Source organism: Balaenoptera borealis (genome assembly GCF_965194805.1).
Source record: "Balaenoptera borealis genome assembly, chromosome: 16".
Lineage (NCBI taxonomy): Eukaryota > Metazoa > Chordata > Mammalia > Artiodactyla > Balaenopteridae > Balaenoptera > Balaenoptera borealis.
The window spans coordinates 87,267,255-87,287,247 of record NC_138872.1 but is presented as its reverse complement, the minus strand read 5'-3'; the positions used below and the strand labels follow the sequence as shown (position 1 = coordinate 87,287,247).

Here is a 19,993-nt window from a genome sequence, read left to right as displayed (position 1 = left end):
GCTCCTCAGCTCCAGAGGGCATTGGGTCGCTGGGCCCTCCCCTCTGTGGGCCCCACCCTGCTGCTGACTTCTTCCCCGACCCAGCCTCAGTTTCCCCAGCTGTAAACCTTAGCGGGCAAGATGCTTGGGGCAGATCTGTGTCCTGCCAGGAATTCCACAGCAGGTGATGTCATGACGCGTGCCAGCCATGTCTCTCGTGCTTCTCCTGAATCAGCTCGTGGAGGCTCACCGTTCCCGATGACTTGAGGGCTCTCTTCGTGCCCAGAAGTTCAGGAACTTGGCCAAGGTCGCACATCGGGGCAGCAGAGCTGCAACTCAGACCCGGACAGCCGGTTCTACACCCCACCCTCCTGTCTGTGATATCACTGACCTGCGACTTTTCTTTAAATAATTCACTTGTAAAGGGTGAACACCGGCTAGGCCTCATCCTAAACTGTGACGTCACCATTTTAATTGAGATGGACAGACAGATGGATGGGTGAGCTGGGCTCGGAAGCCAGGGGCTCGGAAGCCAGCTGTGCTCACTCTCCAGGGCTCCCTCCTCCCCCACCACACGCACAGAAGGGGGCAGGCACAGGACTTGCAGGAGGGACCCTTCCGTCCACCCTACGGGAAGTAGGGCGAAGAGGAAGCTTTGGGACCTCTCAGTAGACTGTCCTGGGCTGGGGGCTGAGGGCGGAGCCGGAGGGTGTGAGTGTCCTGGGTGAGGACCAGCTGGGACCTTCTGGCCCATGGCCAGGAGCCCTCCCCTCCTCGGATCTCATCACCACTCCCCACCCCCAGATGGGGGCCTCCCCACAAGCCTGTGTCCATCCCAGCACCGCCCCCCAGACCCTCAGTGTCCTGGGGGTGAGGTAAGGGGCTGGACCACCCCCAGGACATAGGTCTCAGGGACCCCTGACCCCTAGCCCTGGGGAGGGTGTCCAGGGCTGCTTCGAATGGCCCCACCCCACCCCAGCCCATCCCCCTCTCCAAGTAGCCAAGCTCCTGCAGCCTGCTTAAATTTTATTGAAGGTGGAGCTGGAATGGGGGGGCCCAGAACCACAGGGCCCTGCCCCCAGCTTCCCCAGAGTGGGTTTCACTGGACATGGGATGGCCAATGGCCAAGGCTCGATCCTGGGACTTCGGACAGCTCAGTAGCCCACGTCCCTGCAAGCATCCAAGATACCCGCCTCAGCTCCAGCCCCACCCCTGCACAGACTCAGCAGATGGGGACAGGGCAAGCCCACAGCCCCCTCCCAGGCCAGTGGGGTCCCGGGATAAAGATGCTCTGTGGGCGGGGCAGGAACATTACCCCCAGCTCAGGCCTCTCCTGGCCAGCTCCACCTGGGCCAGGCGGTGGTCACTCAGCACCTGCACCCGGGTGATGGCGGCCAGTGGCCTGTGGCGGTGGGAGAACTGCAGCACCTTGTGCTCCTGGGCGTGGACATGGAAGTGCTCCGCATCCGAGCTGACCTCCATCTGTGGGCGGGAGGCCAATGACCCACGGCCCACTGGGCCTGCGTCCTGCTCCTGCGCTGAGCTCCAAGAGCTCTGAGTCCAGGAAGCACAGCCAGGGGGCCCAGGGTTCCCTCAGCACGTGGGACCCCCGTCATGCAGGCCCGCCCCATGGGAGCTCTGAGCCCCCAGCTGGGAGTCCCTTCCTCTCTCCTCAGAGGGGTGGCTGGCGGCCAGGGGGTGGGCATCCTGTTGCACCCCCCAGACCCAGCAGTGAGACTCCCGCACTGGCCCTTTTCCTCGTGAGCGTCTCTAATAAGCCCCCTCCCCCAGGGGCTCCCGGTGGGGCCAGCAGTGCTGCTGGAAGCCAGGGATAATAAGCCCCCTCCCCCAGGGGCTCCCGGTGGGGCCAGCAGTGCTGCTGGAAGCCAGGGATAATAAGCCCCCTCCCCCAGGGGCTCCCGGTGGGGCCAGCAGTGCTGCTGGAAGCCAGGGATACAGGGAGCCCTAGATGCTACCTACACAGCATCCTTCCCACAAAGCAGCAGGTGGCCCTGATGTGTCCACAGGCACCCGACCCCCGCCTCCCTGCCCCTCCCCCAAGGGCCTCGCCCACCCCACCCCAGGGGCTCCCCTGCCTCCCAAGGGCCTCGCCCCACTCCCGTCACCTCAAAGGGCTCCCCGAGCACCAGCGGGAAGACATTGGACACCTCCTCCTGGCCCCAGTGGCCGCCCTGGAAGGTGTTGGCCACGATGGTGGCGCTGGAGAACCGGGGCTTGATGTGGAAGACGATGTCCCCCGTCTCAGACAGGAAGTTGATCTCAAACCTGCGGGCATCATGAGGTTCGTGAGAGCAGCAGACGGCTGGGCAGTCACCCACCCAAGGCCGAGGAGGGGACGCTGGGGAGGGCGATGTCCCTTACTTGTCCTCTCCAGAGTCAGAGTGTCCCTGGACTAGCAGGTTCCAGCCCGGGGCCAGGCCCCCCGCATAGAAGGCTTCAAACTGCAGGCAACAGAGGGGACAGAGGGCCCTGTGTCTGTGGCCTCCTCCCCGTCTGGTTCCCCACTCGCCCAGGAGTCCGCCACAGTGCACGCGCTTCGCCGGGACCCTGGCCCTCTGAGCAGCATTCCCTCTCAGCCTGGGGGTCTCATGGGAGGGCAGCTCTGTGGGGGAGGAGCACAGCTGACTGGGGGACCCTCCCCGCTGGCCCCGCTCCCTTCTCCCCAAGTCCAGGTCTCACCCACCTGCAGTGCCATCTCTCCAGCTTCTGCCGGGAGCAGCGCGAGCCTGGGGATATAGGCGGGCTGGGCTGGGCGGGGGCTCGGGAGCCGCACCCCAGGGGTGGCTGATGAGGTCACTGTGCCGTTCCCTGCCCCCCCCCCCCGCCCTCCATCCTCAGCCTCTCGCCCTCCCCCACCAGCAGGTCCTCCATTCAAGCTCCAGGTACAGGGTGGCCCGCCGGGCCCCTCCCCACCCCCGTTGCCTCGGGGGCCTGTCTGCCTCTCAAAGTTCACCTCACTTCGTAGGATCCTTCAGGCACCTGGGAAAGCAGCTTCTCCCCGATTCTTGCGGGAAGGGCATGGCCGAGGCAGCCCCCCGCCTCCAGGATCTCAGGGACCCACACCCTCCCATGTGGTCAAGTGAGGAGGGGCGGGGGGAGGCCTGCCAAGCCTGACCTGGCCTTCGGGGCCGTCGGACCACCTGGTGCCTCCAGCCGGTGCCCCCGGCCCAGCGCAGCCCAGCCTCCCCCTGCTGCCCTGCTCTGGAGGCTCAGCTGGCCCCAAGGGGCAGAGCTGGGATTAGGCTGGGCCGCTGCGGTCAGCGCATTCCAGGACGCTGGCGGGTGGACAAGAGGGGGGAGGGCCGTTCCCACAGCCCCTCTCCCCTCCGGGCCCGGCTCCTGGGCCCCGGCGCGGGGGAGGGGGCCAGGCTGGGGCCCTCAGGGAGCGTGTAGCGGAGACAGGCAGAGTCTCCCCAGGCTTTGGGGCAGCCGTGGGGGCCCCTTAGCTGGACTGTCCGGGGAGCCGACCCAGAGAGGAGCCAGGGCGGGCTCAGGGAGCACCGGGGCTGCTGTGGGCGGCGAGCGTGCAGCGCGTGTGCGGTGAGCAGGTGGGTGAGTGTGTAAGGGTGCAGGTGACGGGGGTGGGGGGGGCGCAGGGGTGGTGAGCGTGGGACCGGGCGGCTGCGGAAACGCAGTGTGTGCGACAGGGCGCCCACGGCCGTGGGAGGTGTCACGTCCGAGGTAAGCGCGTGCGCTGCAGGTGCCACTGCTCTTTCCCTGCCCAGCGAGCCTCGGGGGGGTGGGCGTGCACCTGGCCCCCCGGGGCCTGAGGGGTGCTCGGCCAGGATTGCCAGCCCTGCGTAACCCCACCACTCCCCTCGGGCCATTCTTCCCTCCAGCCCCTGGTGCGTCCCGCCTGGCCTCTCCGCCCGTGCTGGTGACAGGCGTGTGCCTGTCATTTTTGATGAGGGGGGTGATGGGAAGGCCAAGGCCGGGAAGGGCAGTTTCGTCCTCCCCGGCAGATACGGGACAGGGCCGGCCGGGCCTGCAGGGGGCAGCCCTGGGCAGCGGAGGTGAGGCTGCCTGCTGTGGCGCCCTGCCTCAGACACCAGCCTGCCTGCCCGCACATCCCCGTCCCCACCCAGCGTGGCCGTCCTGGGGGCCGAAGGCTGCAGACCCCTCCCCCCGCCTCCCCCCAAGGATCGCAGAGAGGGGGGCCCCTGCCACAGTGGCCCAGCCCGAGGGCGAGGCGCCTTGCTGCCTCTGCACCTCCCTGTCTAGCTGCTAGGTGAGGGCCTGGAGCCTGGACTCTGGGTGCAGCACTGGCCGGTGCCCAGGGCCCAGTGAGGAGCAGAGCACGCAGCCAGGGGCCAGAGCAGTCTTCCAACCAGCCAGGCGACCTGGAGCTACTGGCCTCTGGGCCGCAGTCTTCCCAGCTCACGCGACAGTTCTGTTCCCCGTGCCTGTCTCCTGGGCAGGGGAGGGTGGCCCGGGGTGGCCACAGCCCTGGCTGGATGCAGCAACCTGGGCTGTGGTCTCCTGGCTTTGAGGTCAGCAGGGCTTCTGGTGGAGAGTCCTTGGGAGTCAGTGGCCTGGAGCCCTAGCTGGGCATCGGGGGCGGGCCCTGGCCTGGGGGGAGGAGCCTGAGGACCCCTGGTTTGGGCAGGCCTGTCCTGCTCTAAGCCTCAGCCTCCCATCAGTGGGGGACAATGGGGGCTGTGTTGAGGTAGCCCACTGGGCCTGAAGGGGGCCGGGGTGTGAGCCTGCCTGTTCACTCCAGCCTGGAGACCTCAGAAAGCCCAACTGGGATGATGCAGCTCTGGGCCTCCGCCCACCCCGTGACACCTGTGCCTGGCATGAGCCTACACCTTGCCAGGGCTGTGGTCTCATCCCCCGCTGGCTGTGGCTTTGGAACCTCTCCTTCATGGGGTGGGAGCCAGGAGCAACCGAAGCTCTCAGCAATGGGGATGGCCAAGGGCCCAGAAGGCCCCAGGAGGGCTGGGGGGATGGAGAGAGGGACACCCAGGCCGCACGAGGCTGGCCCAGCCCTGCAGGCACACCCCAGCCAGTCCTCAGGGGCCCCTGAGGCGGGGGCAGTGGGCAGTGCCCCCACCTGGAATTGCTGGCCAGCCAGGGCTGAGTGCTATGGCTTGGGGCCTGGGAGCAAACAGACCTGCCCAGCCAGACGATGCCCCTCTTCCTCCTGGATGTGCGATTTTGCCCTGGACTGTGGGTTTCCATAGGCTCCAGAGCAGGTAGCAGGGTCTCCACCCAGCTCCACAGAGGATCTTCACCAGGATGGCGGCCTGGGCTCAGAGGCCCGCCCTCAGCCCTGGGGCCACCATCGCCAGCTGGCGCCAGGCATGGGACTGGCACTCAGAGATACCCGGAAGAGAAATCCTGCCCCATGGCATAGCGATAACCACCGTCTACCCGGAGCTCACGCTGCCGGGCACTCAGCTAAGCTCTTTACGTGCAGCATCACATGTCCTGCACTGGATATAAGAGCACAGAGAAGTTAAGCAACTTGCCCAAGGTCACACAGCTAGGGAGTGACAAAGCCAGATTTTGAACCCAGCAGTCTGCCCCTGGATGTGAAGCCCTTCACCAGACCAGGATGAGAGGTTATCAGGGTCGGCTTCCTGGAGGAGGAGGCAGCTAAAGTGGGTCTTAGAGAATGAGTAAGAATTAGAAGGTGGTAGGGAAGAGTGAGAGCAGAGCACCGGGAGGCAGGGCTGTGCAGGAGGCCTGTCAACACCAGGCAGGGTCTGACACACCTCGGTGCCCCACAGACCTCGGGCACAAGTCCCCCGGGAAACTTTGATGAGGACTGCCTCATCTTTTGGGGAGGCCAGCACGGCTTTCATGGGCTTCGTGGAGTCAGGCGTCATTGCGCCGACTTGAGCAATGAGGAAACAGACAGGGGAAACCTCCCCAGAGCCCCATGGCAAAGGGTGGCAGCATCAGGACGCGAGGACCGCCTCCGGACTCCCAGCCCCGTGCTCTTTCCAGCCCCCATCCTCTCTTGTCGTGAGCCATCAGCCTGGCCCACCAATGACTGATTCCGGGTCTGGGGGGGGCGGTCTCAGGCCGGGCCAGGCTGCCCTAGGAGCCCTCTTCAGATTCCAAGACCCTCCCAGGACCGTCCCCCAACCCCGTCCCCAGCCCACATCTGGAACCACTTGCTGACAGGTCAGCATGGAGATTCCCAGCCCCCACTTGGCAGGGAGGCACCAGCAGCTTCCAGGCAGGGGCCACACCTGGCCCGGGACACACAGCTTCGGGCCAGCTCTCCCCTTGGATGGGTGCTTGGTGGCCTTTGCACTTAGTGGTTCACCTCTTCTCCCCACTGCTGGGGCCACGGCGTGAGTGTGCCCTCTGGGTCAACAGGGAGAGTGAGGGCAGTTTGAAAGCACCGTGCCACACAGGTGGGGAAACCGAGGCCCAGGAGGCGAGGCCTTCCTGGGAGGCAGCCCAGGCAGCAGCAGGGCCACTGAGCTCTGGCCTCTGCTGCCCCTCTGAGGCCCCTCGTCGGACCTTGGCTGTGAGGCCTGTTAAAGGCTGGAGCTGCCCAGGGCTGCGCCTGGGAGAGGGCAGCAAGGTCCCCCACTCCTGGCGCTCCCTCACCTGTCCCCTCTGAGTCCTCTAACAGCTTCCCAGCCACCACCTGTCCCCAGTCCCGATCTCTCAAAGCTTAGTCGAGTCGCTCATAAAAGCTTCCTGGGGCTCTCCCTCCTCTGAATTGCACTTGCTCTCTCAGGACAGAAGTCATTTTCAATCCAAGCCATTCACTGAGGCCCTACTGCGTGCCAGGAGCTGCCTCGGACCCTCAGAGATCTATAGGGAAGGAGGCAGGTCTGAGCCTGATACACGTGGGCACCTCCTCTCCCACCTCCTCCCACCCGCCTGCCGGTACCCACGCAGCTCCTGGCACACAGTAGGTGCTCAAGAAAATTCCATGACCATGCCACTCGGGGCAGACAGAGGCCCCAGGCTCGGGGAAGGGAGATATGAGAATGACCAAGGGAACTCAGCTCATCCTGGCCACGATCGCTATCACTTATCAGCTGAGCCCCTACTATGTGCTCAGTGCTATGCCAGGTGCTTGTCATGAATTCGTCTGCTGGGTGGGTTACCATCTCCACATCACAACCAGCTGCCCGTTCAGTTACTGCGCTAATGTTAGCTGAACCCTGCTCTCTGCCAGGCCCTGTGCTATGGTTCACAAGACAGACAGACAGACAAACAGTCTTTGCCCTTATGGAGCTTCCAGTGTCTGAGGAAGGGAGCAAACATTAAATGACAAATCCAACATCACGTTATTGAGTTATTATTACGATAAAAGCTCTGAAGGGAAAATATGGGGAGTGATGATCGTGTACAGGGGGGACTTGTATATGATATGAGCTGGTCAGGGGAGACTTCCTGGAGAAGGTGACATTGGAGCTGAGCCCAGAAGAGAAGGAACTAGCCAGAAGAAGGGGTGGGCGGAAGAGTGTTGCTGGCAAAGGGAACAGCATGTGCTAAGGCCCTGGGGAGGGAAAGGCCAGGATGGGGAAGACAACTCCCCAGCCGACCTCTGAGGCCTGGCTGATGTCCAGCCCTTCCTGGCCTTCCCTGCCAGGCACCACCGTCCCCTCCCTAATTTGGCCCGGCATTGTTCCTGGCCAAGCTGCCCACCCAATGCCTGCCCATTGTCCGCGTCTCTTTCTTTCTGCCCCCGCATCTCTTATCACCCAGAGAATCTGCTCACTTGGGGACACATGGGGGCTGATAAGGTTTCACTGGAGCCAGTGCTAAGCAGGTGCTGCCAGATCTGATGCCGCCCCTCTCCTGGGCATGGGGGGGGCCAGTGGCGGCCCAAAGGACACTCGGCGTCGGCCTGGCCTCCCTCCCGCGCGGACCCCGCAGGGCTCACCTCTTGGGGCTGCGCCTCCTGCTCCACACCTTTCCCTCCACGCCCCTGCAAACCAAAGCAGGCCCACCTGCCCATGACAGGCAGAGCGCCCTTGCCCCTCCCTGGGCTTCCGTTTCTCCATCTGAGGTTGCCAGGTGGGGCAATGAGCATTGCCTGTGAGCTCAGCTGGGGACAGAAGCAAAGTTGGACTTGGCCCAAAGGAGGGACGTGGAGATGGGGCTCTGGGTGGGCCGGGCCACGGAGACGCCACGCTGTTGGGGGTAAGGCTGGTGTTTCTCCCTCCCTGGCAGGCCTGGGCCTAAGGCAGCAAATGGGGCTCCTGCCCAGACAGAGGCAGGAGCCCCGAGGGAGTGCAGAACCCCCCCCAGGCCTTAGCTCCGGTTGGGCAGGGGGAGCGCTAAGGACCAAGCCTTAGCTCCGGTTGGGCAGGGGGAGCGCTCTACCCCCATTCTATTTTACCAGGCGTTTTATAGATGCGGCAACCAAGGCTCACGGGGAGACAGAGCTGGCCCAGGTCCACGCAGCCAGTCGCTGGTGGAGCTGCCGTTCTTCGTCACAACCCTGCAGAAGTGGGGCCAGGGTTTGGGGGGCAGGATAGAGCCCCCGCAGCTTACCTCTGTCATTTCCCAGCTCCCACAGCTACGCTCCTTGGCTCAGCATGTGTTAGCAAGAGCCCCTCCCTTTGCAGTCCTCCAAGTGAGTTCATGTCTGCTCGTAGCCCTGCTGGGTGAGGGCTTCCCTTCCCACTTTACAGATGGAGAGACCGAGGCCACTGTGGGCAGTGTGACCACCAATTTCCCAGGTGAGGCATTGCTGTGAACGACCCTGAAGGGGTCACTCGGAGCCCTTCAGAAGGATGTGCTTGAGAGGCTCCAGAAGCCCTTGGTGGTGCTGCTCTCGGGGGGGGATGGGGGAGAGGGCTCCCTAATGGCCCTGGTGGGTTGGGACCTGGATGGACTGTGGGACCTCTTGGGCCTTGGGCCAGTACCAGCCATGAGTTATCCCACGGTGGCAGCCATCGTGGAGGAAGCTCAACTGGCCCAGGCGGGCCTATCAGAAAGGGGGCCACTGGCCGGGCACAATAGCCAATGAGAGGGGCTGGGGGCCAGCCGGGCTGCTCAGGGCAGGGTGGAGCAGCCCGGCTGACATCTGGCCTGGAGGGGGGACTGTAACGACTCCTCCAGATGGGCTCTGTGCTCCGGCAGCCTCCAGGGAAGCAGCCTGCGCCAGGTTTGTAAACACACGCAGCAGCAGCCCGGATCTGAGGGCGGAGGGGCTGGGAATCCTATTAGATGAGACGGTGGCTGGGGGATCCTAGAGCTGGCCTGAAGATGGGGCTGCCAGAGCCTCGAGGACCCAGAGAGCCCTGCCCCCAGCACCGGGCCAGACGTGGGGACACAGGACAGCAGGCGTAGGTTCAGGCCCCACGCTGTGGAGAGTGGACCTCCATGTGCCGCTCTGTGACCTGGGGCCATGACCCCTCCCCGGTGAGGGGTGAGGCAAGGGGAGGGGAACCAGACCCAGGCAGCCCTCCATCACTCGCTCCCAAACGTTTACAGAGCGCCTGCTGTGTGGAGTTGTGGGGAGCACGACAGAACATGCATTGCGGTGGGAGAGACAGATGATAAACAGCTCAACAAATATTATACGTGGGATATTCTAGATGGTGATCTGTGCTAGGAAGAAAGTAAAATAGGACAGTGGCATTAAAAAAAAAAGCTGTACCATCCAGTTCAATAGCCCCTGACTGCACTTAGAAGTTGAGCACCTGAAATGTGCGAATTGAGATGTGAGTGTAAAAATACATTAGATCGGGAGTTCCCTGGTGGCCTAGTGGTTAGGATTCTGGGCTTTCACTGCCATGGCCCGGGTTCAGTCCCTGGTTGGGGAACAGAGATCTGGCAAGCCGTGCGGCACGGCCAAAAAAACCCAGAAAACAAAAAACCCCACTAGATTTACAAGACTTAGTGCAGAAAAATGATGTAAAATATCTCATTAATAATCTCATATTGATTACTTGTTAAAATGATACTATTTTGGATATACTGGGTTAAATATATAAGATATTATTAAAATTAATTCTACCTGTTTTAAAAACTCTTTTTTAATGTGGCCACTAGAAAATTTTTAAGTTGCATCTGTGCCTGCATTCTGCTTCTCTGGGATAGCGCAAGCTGAGATGGTAGGAGGGGAGGGATGGGGGCTATTTCAGCTGGAGCAGGAAGGAAACTCTCAGGGGAGGTGACCATTGCCTTGAGACCTCATGTTGAGAAAGACCCAGCCTGGGAGACCCAGAAAGAATGACCCAGGCAGAGGGAACTGTAGGTGCAAAGGCCCTGAGGTCAGAGCAGCAAGGGGGCTGGCGTGGCCGGGGCGTCGGGGGCTGGGGCGGTGTGAGGTGACATTTTGGAGGTGAGCTGAGGCTACACCTGTGAGAGGGACAGGCTGGGGCTGGACCACATGAGGAACCTCCGGCGTCCCCCTAAATGCTGGGGGCAGCAGCGTGGGGAATGAGTTGGTCCGGGTCTGCCCCCTCCCTAGAATCCTCCTGGGGCAGCTCTGGCCCAGCACAGCCAGGGAGCCCCAGTCAATTCCCCCGCCCAGGACACCGGGAGGTCAGTGCTGGTCACTGTGTCCCCACACCACGCTCCCTGCAGCCCCGGGCCAGCCGCCACATGCCCCCCACCCGCTCAGGCTGACCCCCTCGAACGCTCCCGCCAAGATCGTTGGGAAAGGCCCAGGGGAGCCGCCAGCTCCCAAAATAACCTCCCGCCAGTTCCAGGACATCTGTGGGGGGCGGAGTCCCAGAACCCCAAGCTGAGAGCCCCGTGCAGGGTGGAGGCTGGGAATGGGGACACGGGTGGGGGGCAGGGAGGGAGAGAGAGGGACAGGGAGAGAAGATGAGATGGGCAGAGACCAGTAGAGGCGCATGGAGAAACGGGGTCCGGGAAGGGGGCAGAGGCGATGGGTGGAGCGTGGGGCACCGGCCAGCACTCGTCTCAGACTGGGCAGCCCCCAGCCCCTTTAGAAGGGCGGGCCAGGTGGGCCTCCGGAGGAGGGAGCGGGCTGCACCCCTGAGATGAGGTCTGGCTGGGTGGGCAGCTGAGCAGAAGGTGGGCGTTGGACGGATGATCGGTGCCGGGAGCGGGGCCCTCACAGCGCCGCCCAGCAGCCCCATCTGACCGGCTCGGGCTCCACAGGGCCTCAGAGGCTCCGAAGGAATCCTCTCTTGGGCTCTCTATTTTCCCAGGGGGAAACTGAGGCTCAGAGAGGCCGAGCATCGTGTCTGAGGACCACAGCACGCGAGAGGCAGGCGAGGACCCTTTCCCCTCTGTGTCCTTCACGTGCTTGCTCCCCACTCCCCCAGCTGGCAACCTTCCCCTGCCCTGGGTCACCAGGGGTTGGGCACTGTCCCCTGAGCAGTGTGGCCAGCCCAAGGAGCAGCAGGGCAGGCGAGAGCCGCAGTGGGCCGGCACCTGGGGCTGGGGGGAAACTGTGGCGGAGAGGGGCTGTCTAGGAAGCCCGGCCCTCCCCACCCCAGGGCGCAGCCTGGAATTCTGGGAAGCGGGAACTGCGGGGTGGTCTCTTGAGGTCAATGGGTCTTTACCGCAAGACCCCTAGCCCGGTCCTCACACTCCATCCATCCATCCATCATTCATTCAACAAACATTTAGTACATGCTCATTGTGTGGGGGGAGCCGGGCGGCCGCAGTGGGCGAGGTGAACAGTCTAGGTGGAAGACTAAGGCCCAGAGCAGGTGGAGCCCGCCTGAGGCCACCTGGACGTGATGGGGGCCCGTGTGGGCACACGGGGAGGTGGGCAGCCGTGGACTGGTCTGGGGTCTGCAAGGTAAGGTCAGGGTCGGGACTCTGCAGGGTCTGGGGTGCCCCCAGCCCACACGTCCCAGAGAGGAGTCGAGGCGTTTTCTACCCAAAACCAAGACTGTCCATTAAATGACCCCACCTCCACCCCACGCCATCAAGGTCCTGCTTGTTTTGTGATGGTGGGAATTTTGCAACGTGTTTCTTGGGCTAGAAAAGAAAAGAATAACCACTTGTGTGTCTAACTCCGGTGGTGCTGGAGGGCCTTCTGTGCGACGGGGAAGCCCAGCAAGGGTCAAGTTCAAGAAGTGAGTGCCTACCAGGTACCTGAGGGACCAGCAGACCAGGGGAGGGGCAGATCGACTCAAGGCAGGTGCCCACCTGGCTGGAGGACGCCTGTCCCTCGGGCCACAGCAGGATGTTCTGGAGGAGGGCCAGGGTGGGCAGGACTCCGGGGCCCAGGACAGAGGCCAGGGCACCCTCAGGGGACAAGAGAGGGCCCGCGGGAATGGTGCAGAGGGGAGGGCATGGTCGGCCGATCTCCCCATTGAAATGGTGGCAGAGGCCCCTGAGAGGGGCCCCAGCTTGAGCTTAGCCACAGGAGGCCTGGGGGAGGCAGAGGGCAAGGCCGAGTGGGCGGGGAGGAAGTGGAGACCCTTGCACCCCGCTTGCCTCCTCTCCCCTCCCCCGCCCCTCCCGCCCCAGACAGAGGCTCGGGGCCTGGGCGCAGCATGCCGGCTCACCCCCGCCGCCGGGACCACCGGGGCCACTCCACCCCTGTCCCCTCTCTGACTGCTGCTCCCACTTCCCCAGGCTGGGACGGGACACGAGATTCTTTCAAAAACATTTCCTTTGCAAAATAATCCTTCGAAATATGTTTTTGGAAATGAACTCCTGATCAGAACAGGAAGAAGTTAATTACAGCCCCTCCCCAGAGGGGCGCGGGGAAGGAAGCCTGGTGGTCAGAAACGCGAGTGAGGGCCAGGTTGGCGGCTCTGACGCCCCACCCACGCGTGGCCTCAGGCCCCCTTCCCCACTACCCTGCTGGCCCCTGGCCCCCCTCCCCCTCAGCGCACAGATAGGGAGACCCAGAGAGGCCCAGGGGCGTGGCCAGGGTCACAGGTTCAAGGCAGAGCAGGGCAGAGCCCCCTCCCCCTGCTACCACATGGCGTCCATGTGAGAGCGTGGGTAAGCGTGTGCATACGCGTGTCGGTGTGCCTGTGCGTGTGCATACGCGTGTCGGTGTGCCTGTGCGTGTGGACATGAAGGTGAGCCGGGGCGTGCCTCACTGAGGTGGGCTGAGGAAAGCCTGCGGGTCTGCAGTGCTGGCTTAGCTGGAGCTGGGCCTCTGCGGGCCCGACTTCCTCATGGCCCCAGGCCCCCTTTCCAGGTGCAGAGGTGCTGGAGTAGGACCAGAGGAGGAAGGAGATGGGGGCTCCTTTTCCGTGCTCCTCCCCTTAAACCCCGAGCACCCTCTGAACAGGGGCCATCTGGGTTCCCCTAGGACCTAGACCACGGCCCACTATGGACTGCCTTCTGGGTGTTGCTATGTCCATCTCCGTAAGCTCTGATGCTCATGTTCTGGGTTATGTCTTACAGGTACCAGAGCTCTGGTTATCTTGGAAGTTTGGGGCGTCTAGACCCTAGGCTTTGCTTAGCCATTCGGCCAGGGGTCTTACCACCCAGCCCGCAGCACCAGGGTTCATTTCAGTGTAAATCTAAGGAACGAGCCCCGGGGGCCGTTCTTCCACACACCTCTCCTGATCATCCTTCCACCTGCCCGTCCGTTTATCTTATGTCCTTCTATCCGTCTGTATCAGCTTCCTGTTGATGTTGTAATAAATTACAGCAAACTTAGTGGCTTCAAACAACACAGTTTATCATCGTACTGTTCTGTGGGTCAGAGATGGGTCTTGCGGGTTAAAATCAAGATGTGGGCAGGGCTGCGTCCCTGCTGGAGGCTCTACGAGAGAATCAGTTTTCTGGCCTTTTCCAGTTTCCAGAGGCGGCCTGCATTCCTTGGCTGGAGGCCGCGGCCCCCGGCTTCAGAGCCAGCAGTGATATCACTCAGCCTCTACTTCAGTCTTCACAGCATCTCCGACTCCCCTTTTCATTTATAAAACCCTGGTGATTACACTGGGTCCATCTGCGTGGCCCAGGATGATCTCTCCGTCTCAAGATTCTTCACTTATCACATCATCAAAGTCTCTTTCGCCGTGTCAGGCAACATTTTCACAGGTTTCAGGGGTGAGGACGTGGGAGCCTTTCATGCGGGAGGCACTATTCTACCTGCCATCTCATCCTTCCATGTATCTGAGCATCTGTTCATTCATCCATTCATCCTCCTGCCATCTACCCACCTGTGCACTATCTATCCATCGGTCCAGCCAGCCAGCCAGCCCGGCATTTACCCACCTGTCCTTCTATCCTTCTTTCTATCCACCTATCTATCCTTTTGTCTATCCGCCGCCCCCATCCATTCATCTGATCATTCGTCCACCATCCATCTCTCCATCCCTCAGTGCTAACTTCGATCTTTCCTTTCCATCCTGTGTCCGTCCATCCATCCATCCATCCATCCACTCACATGCACATCTGTCCATCTGTCTGTCCAGATGGGGCAGGATGCCAAAGGAGGGTCAGAGAATCACGGAGGATGTGGTGGGGACAAAGGGTGGAGCCCCAACACTCCCAGACTCTGCCTGGCTCGGTTTTCCTCTTGCTCACAGCTCAGCTCCTTCCTGGAACCACCAGTTGTCACCACCGCCCCCCAGATGAATGGCTTCCTCTGCCACACCCACCTGCCCAGAGTGGGGCCTCTTGGAAGGCGGAGGTCATAGCTGACCCCCGCCCCCGGTCTCTGGCCCAGGCCCCAGGGAGCCAGTGGGTGTTTGCTGAGCGGATTTGGACCCGTTGTTATCAGCAGGGTGGGCGCCACCCCCTTCATCTTCAGGCACAGCCCCGGGGGCCACAGAGGGGACCCCCTGCCTGAATGGACAGCCAGATGCAGGGCTGAGCTGGTCCTCACTGCCTCCAGGCCCCCTGTTTCCCCTCCTGAGCTCAGCGCGGGGTGAGCCCTGGGTTCCGGGAGAGGCTGTGGGAAAGGCCCCTTGCAGACCCTTCTCTGGCCTCAGGGTGTCTTGCGGGGGAGTGTTGGTCACCCCAGGGCTTGGGGAGAGGGCCCTGGACCAAGCCCAGGATGACTTGATGGGGAAAAAATGCCCCCAAGAGGAGTATCAGGCTTTGACTGCCAAGACAACCCGTACTTATCACAGCCTCAGCCTCCTTATCTCCCTGCTGGGACAAGGGAGGGGGCTCTGGGCTCGCTGGGCCCTTGTCCGGGACTCCGAACCAGAGGGTGGGACCCTGGTCAACCTCACCCCGCTTTCTCTGAACCTCGTTGTCTCCGTGTCTCACTGTCTCTGTATCTTTATCTCTGACTCCCTCTATCTCCAACCACATCCTTCCTCTGGGGGCCTCACTCTGCAACACAGCCCCTGCCCTGGAGTCTCACAGCCCGGGGTTCTGCCCTCGTGGCTCCCCCAGCCCTGGCCTTGGGGACCTCCTCCCCAGGATGGCCTCCTAGTGGCTTCTACGGGTGACCTTGGTCTGGGCAGTGACCCCACGCATGCTCCCCCAGGACCTGCATCCCCCCCACCCCCGCCCCGGTCTGCCTGCCCGGATGCTGAGGTGTGGCCAGCCTGGGGTCCTGGAACAGGACGCTGTGTGGTCAGCCTCTCCCGGGGTCTGCGGCAGGCGCTCAGGTAGGAGTGCTGAGTGGGTGGGTGGGTGGATGGAGGGTACGTGGGTGGGTGTGTAGTAGGTGGGTGGGTGGACGTGTGAGTAGCTGGCTGGGCTCAGACAGAACGGATGACGGACACACAGCTCAACCCGCAGCCCGGCAATGGCGGTCATCTGTGCCCAGAGCACGTCTGCTCCCGCCGGCCGGCCCAGTGCCCCAAGCTCCCCGCGTGACCTCCAGTGGCGCAGGCCAGAGAGGCTGCCGCCGGTTCCTGGCACGTGCCCTCCGGAGAAGCAGGCAGGAACGGGTGTGCCTGCCTCGTGGGCCAGGGCCCCGAGGAGGGGGGCAGGAAGGGAGGCGGGCTGTGCCGGCGGGCATCCCAGAGGCCAACCGGGAGGCAGGGCTGGGCAGGGCCGACAGCAGCTCGAGACCTCTCGGTCACCCCAGACAGCCTCCAGCCGTGCCTGGGCCCCTGGTCCTCCCAGCGGCCTCCCCCAGGGCCACCCACCCTGCTGTCCGGGACCCAGCCAGGTCTACGCCGGTCACGTCCCTGAGCTGCCCTGCTCCAGGGGGACCTCCAGCAGCGTCACAGAAGCAGTGGGGGAAGGAGCTGGACTCTGGGGGATACACACAGTGTCAGGATCTGAGCCCTGGCTCTGAGCCCCCCGTCTGCGTGACCCTGAGTCAGACAACGAAGCAGGGCTTCAGCATCCTAATCTGTAACCGGGGCCTGTGGCCGCCCTGCCTTCAAGACAGGCAGGTCTCTCGCTCCCCCCCCCCCCGGCCCCACCCACCGGAGTCTTGCCCAGGTCTGGGCAAAGCCGGAAGGCTCCAGGCTCATACTGATGGGGCCTGAGAGTTCCAGCCCCCAATGGTACAAGACCTGAAGTCCCATCATTGTCACCTCTGCTCACCCTTGGGGAGAAGCACAGTCTCCCGAGACCCCTCAGCAGGGCCCCCGGGCTAGCAGCCCTGGCGAGGCCAGAGAGTCAGTGGTTTAATGAGGAAGGGGAGCGACACAGCTGTCCTGAGTCTGAGGCCAGCCCCAGGGCCCCGGCCCCAGCATCCCTGCAGCTCCCAGAGGAGCTGTGAGGTCCCCCTCCTCCCCCTGCACCTGTGAGGCGGGTGGAGCCCGGGCCCTGGGGTCCAGAAAAGGAACCAGGCTGGGGGGTAGGGCGGGGGTCTGGCAGGGAGGGATGCAGGTCCCTCCTCTGTCCCCAGGCTGCTCCTGGTCGGCCCGCCGCCCACACACAGCCCTGCAGCACACCTGGCGCTGAAAATACTGGTGCTGGGCGGGGCGGGGGGGGGAACCCCGGGCTGGTGGAGGACCCTCTGTCCCTCCTTCCTCCCCCAAGCCCCAGCCCCGCTCTGCCCCCAGCCCCCAGCTCCCCTGCCCACGGCCCCCAGTGCACCGTGGGCCTGCCTGGACCTCAGGCTCCTCCTCTGGGGGGCGGGTTGGGCTCCCGGCTTGCGTCCCCCGTCGTGGGGAGGAGGGGAAGTGGAGGTGCGGGGGGCCACTTCAGCAGCCCTGGGGGCTCCTGGCCGGAGGCGGGGCTGTACCGCAGGCCAGCCTTCCTCTCACCCGCTCAGGCTCTGCGCAGGGTGAGGGCTGCGTCCTGTCAGTCTGTCCATGGCTCCTAGGCCACCAGAGCCTGGCCATCCCACCCCCACTGCAGAGAGGACGAGCCGGGCGGGGGGGGGGGTGGGGGAAGGAGGGCCAGACCTGTTAACAAGCTTCTTCCCAGCCCCCACCCGCCTTAACTCCCCAGGCCCTTCCCAGGCGGAAAATTCAATTAGTTTCGAGCAACTGCTTTGCTGAAGAACCAGAGAAAAGGGGCAGGAGAGAAAGCGGATCCGCCAGCGGCTGGTGTGTGTGTCAGGGGGGTGGGGGAGGGGGGACATGGGCGGCAAACAGCCCGCTTAGGTGTTTCTGCTGAGCCTCTGTTCTGTGTGTCTCTAAATGCGACTGTGTGTGATCATGGGTCCCTGGGTCCCAGCGTGCCCACGTCTGCTCCCTGCGCAAACACGGCCCTCACAGCCCTCGGCACCCCGACATGTGCCCCCCGCCTCAGCCATGACTGCAGACCCCCACCTGCGTCCACTCCAGGCTCCGGGTTCTTGAGGGAGGAGGCCTGCGGGGCAGTGCACACAGAAGGGTAAGACGCTCCCCGCCCCCCGCAAACTGCATCACGCTCACCTCCTGCTCACAGTGTGTGGTGTGCCCCCACTTCCGTCTCCACACTGACCTCTTGTCCTGTCCTCAGATGCTCTAGCCTCCTAGCCACAGGGCCTTTGCACATACCATCCTCCCATGCCTGGCAAGCCTCCCCTGCAAGAAGCTTGCCCCAGTGTGGGTCAGTCCTTTTCACTCTCCCATCATCCCTGGCTTCACAGCAAGCAGCCAAAAGTCTCCCTCTGTAAGGGAGTGGGGAGCGGTCCTGTTTGGATCTTTCTCTGTCCTGGTGCTCAGCATGGGGCCTAGCACACAGCAGGTGCTCAGGTAACGTCGGCTGAGTGAATGAAGTACCAGGCCCACACAGAGGTTTAGAAAACAGCGAGGGGCTTCCCTGGTGGCACGGTCGTTGAGAGTCTGCCTGCCAATGCAGGGGACACGGGTTCGAGCCCTGGTCTGGGAAGATCCCACATGCCGTGGAGCAACTAGACCCGTGAGCCACAATTACTGAGCCTGAGCGTCTGGAGCCTGTGCTCCGCAACAAGAGAGGTCACGATAATGAGAGTCCCGTGCACCGCGATGAAGAGTGGCCCCCACTTGCCGCAACTAGAGAAAGCCCTCACACAGAAACGAAGACCCAACACAGCCATAAATTAATTAATTAATTAATTAATAATTTAAAAAAAAAGGAAACAGCGAGTCCTGCAGCAGACACACCCGTCTCTGCTGGCAAACTCCTATGCACCCTGCTATGGCCTGGCTTCCAGGACCCCCTCCTCCAGGATGTCCAGAGCGCTCTGAGGATCAATAAGAAGGAGCATCACATCTTAGCCCTCAGCCTGGGACCCACTATTCTTTGTCTCTGGCCCACGGTCTCCCTTTACCCACCCAGGTAGCCCTTCATGGCAGGTCTCCAACGTCACCAGAGTGCACGATGGGGGCGGGGTGGCCCCTCATCCTGGCACCCCTGTCCCCACTGTCCAGCTGGACTTCTCCCTTCTGCCTCCCTGCTGCTCCCCCCTCAGTGCCAGGGCCTCCCTGAGCCCTGCGTGGGGGGTGGAGAGGTGCCCACCTGAGCCGGGAGCACAGCGGGTGGGCAGGACGTGGAGCTGCTGGGGGACGCGGGTGGACACACACACACAGGGGGACCGGGCGGGGGAAGGGGGCGCTGCCCCTCTGAGCACTTCCTCGTGGGGACCCCTAGATACTGCCAGGGGAGGGGTCCCTGCCGCAGGTCCGCGGTGGGGTGCGGGCCCCAGGGCCTGCTAAGGAACAAGGGAGGTTTGGGAAGGCAGATGTGGGGAGGGGCCCGTGGGGAGGAATGTGGGCCGGCCCCTCCTGGTTCCCCCGAGGAGGGACAGAGGCAGATGGCAGCTGGGGGCCTGAGAAAGGAGGGGGAGGCCCGGCCAGCCCGGCCTGAGTCTCTGACGGGCGCCTATGGCCCCTCCTTGGGATCTATGGGGGACGCAGCCTTCTCAAGTTCCCGGCCCCCCGCCCTTTGCCAGCTGTGTGCAGCTGGGGCCTCGCCCGGAGAAAGCCAATGCTGATGGGGGTGCGGGGGACCCAGGGCTGCACATGGGCTTCCCCACCAGGGCCTCGGGCCATTTGTGACCTACTGTGTCTGTCATCAGTAAAAGGGGTGACCTGTGAGCCAAGCCCAGGGCAAGGCAGGGCTGAGGCTTGGGTCCAGCGGAGCAAGGCCCTGTGCCTCAGTTTCCCCGCGATTGTACCTCCAGCTCCTTTCCCCCCGAGGGTACCTCACCACCTCCCTGAGGGGACAGGGCGAAGCCCTCGACCCTCTCCCCATGCTGGGATGCGGGGCTGAGGCTTGGGACACACCCAGTGCTGGGGAAGTGGGCTTTGCCTGCAGAGGCCAATGCAGAGAGCCGGCCTTCTCCTGAGCCCTGCCCCCAGGCTCCCCACACCCCCAGTGCCCTTGCCCACCACCAGCCCACTTTGCAAACAGGGAGACTGAGGCCCCAAGGCGCCCGCTGCCCAGAGCCACCCTGCCCCAGCGCCCTGGGTCCTGCCCAGAGCCCGGAGGGGTGGGGCCGAGAGGGCAGGGGCCGCCAGATGCCTGTACTCCCCCGTTGACAGGGGCTTAGACACCTGTCCAGCCCCCGCCCCGCTCCCCGCGGGCTGCCCCAGCGTTTCTGCACATCTCACGTGCAAGGGGCTTTCCCCACTCAGTGAGTGGGGGGAGGGCGGTTTCTCCCCCCCTCAACACGGTTCCCGCCAGATTTCCTCCAGTCCGACCTCACAGACGGTCTCAGCGCTGCCGAGGGCCGTCCTGGGAACGGGCCGGGCGCCGTGGCAGGTCACTCGAGTGCTTTTTCTGGACTGGCTCAGGGCTGGAGATGCCCCGGTGTTTGGAGCCGGCAGCCTGGGGTAGGGTGCGG

General features: G+C 63.3%; 1 protein-coding gene across 3 annotated transcripts; it reads right to left on the bottom strand.

Moving 5' to 3' along the window:
* Positions 1 to 990: 990 nt before the first annotated feature.
* GRIFIN (galectin-related inter-fiber protein) lies at positions 991 to 3,188 on the bottom strand (the record flags this gene model as incomplete). 3 transcript variants are annotated; one of them, XM_082361679.1, is made up of 6 exons in its annotated part: positions 2,959 to 3,184; positions 2,684 to 2,726; positions 2,362 to 2,441; positions 2,106 to 2,265; positions 1,295 to 1,461; positions 991 to 1,149 (listed from the first exon to the last, which is right to left on the bottom strand). In XM_082361679.1, exons 1-6 carry the CDS (start codon positions 3,069 to 3,071, stop codon positions 1,134 to 1,136), a joined length of 579 nt encoding a protein of 192 aa, XP_082217805.1. In that variant the 5' UTR covers positions 3,072 to 3,184. The 3 variants fall into 3 exon arrangements, with proteins under 3 accessions (XP_082217805.1, XP_082217807.1, XP_082217806.1); XM_082361681.1 differs by having other exon boundaries at positions 2,954 to 3,181; XM_082361680.1 differs by lacking the exon at positions 991 to 1,149 and having other exon boundaries at positions 1,291 to 1,461; positions 2,959 to 3,188.
* Positions 3,189 to 19,993: the final 16,805 nt, after the last annotated feature.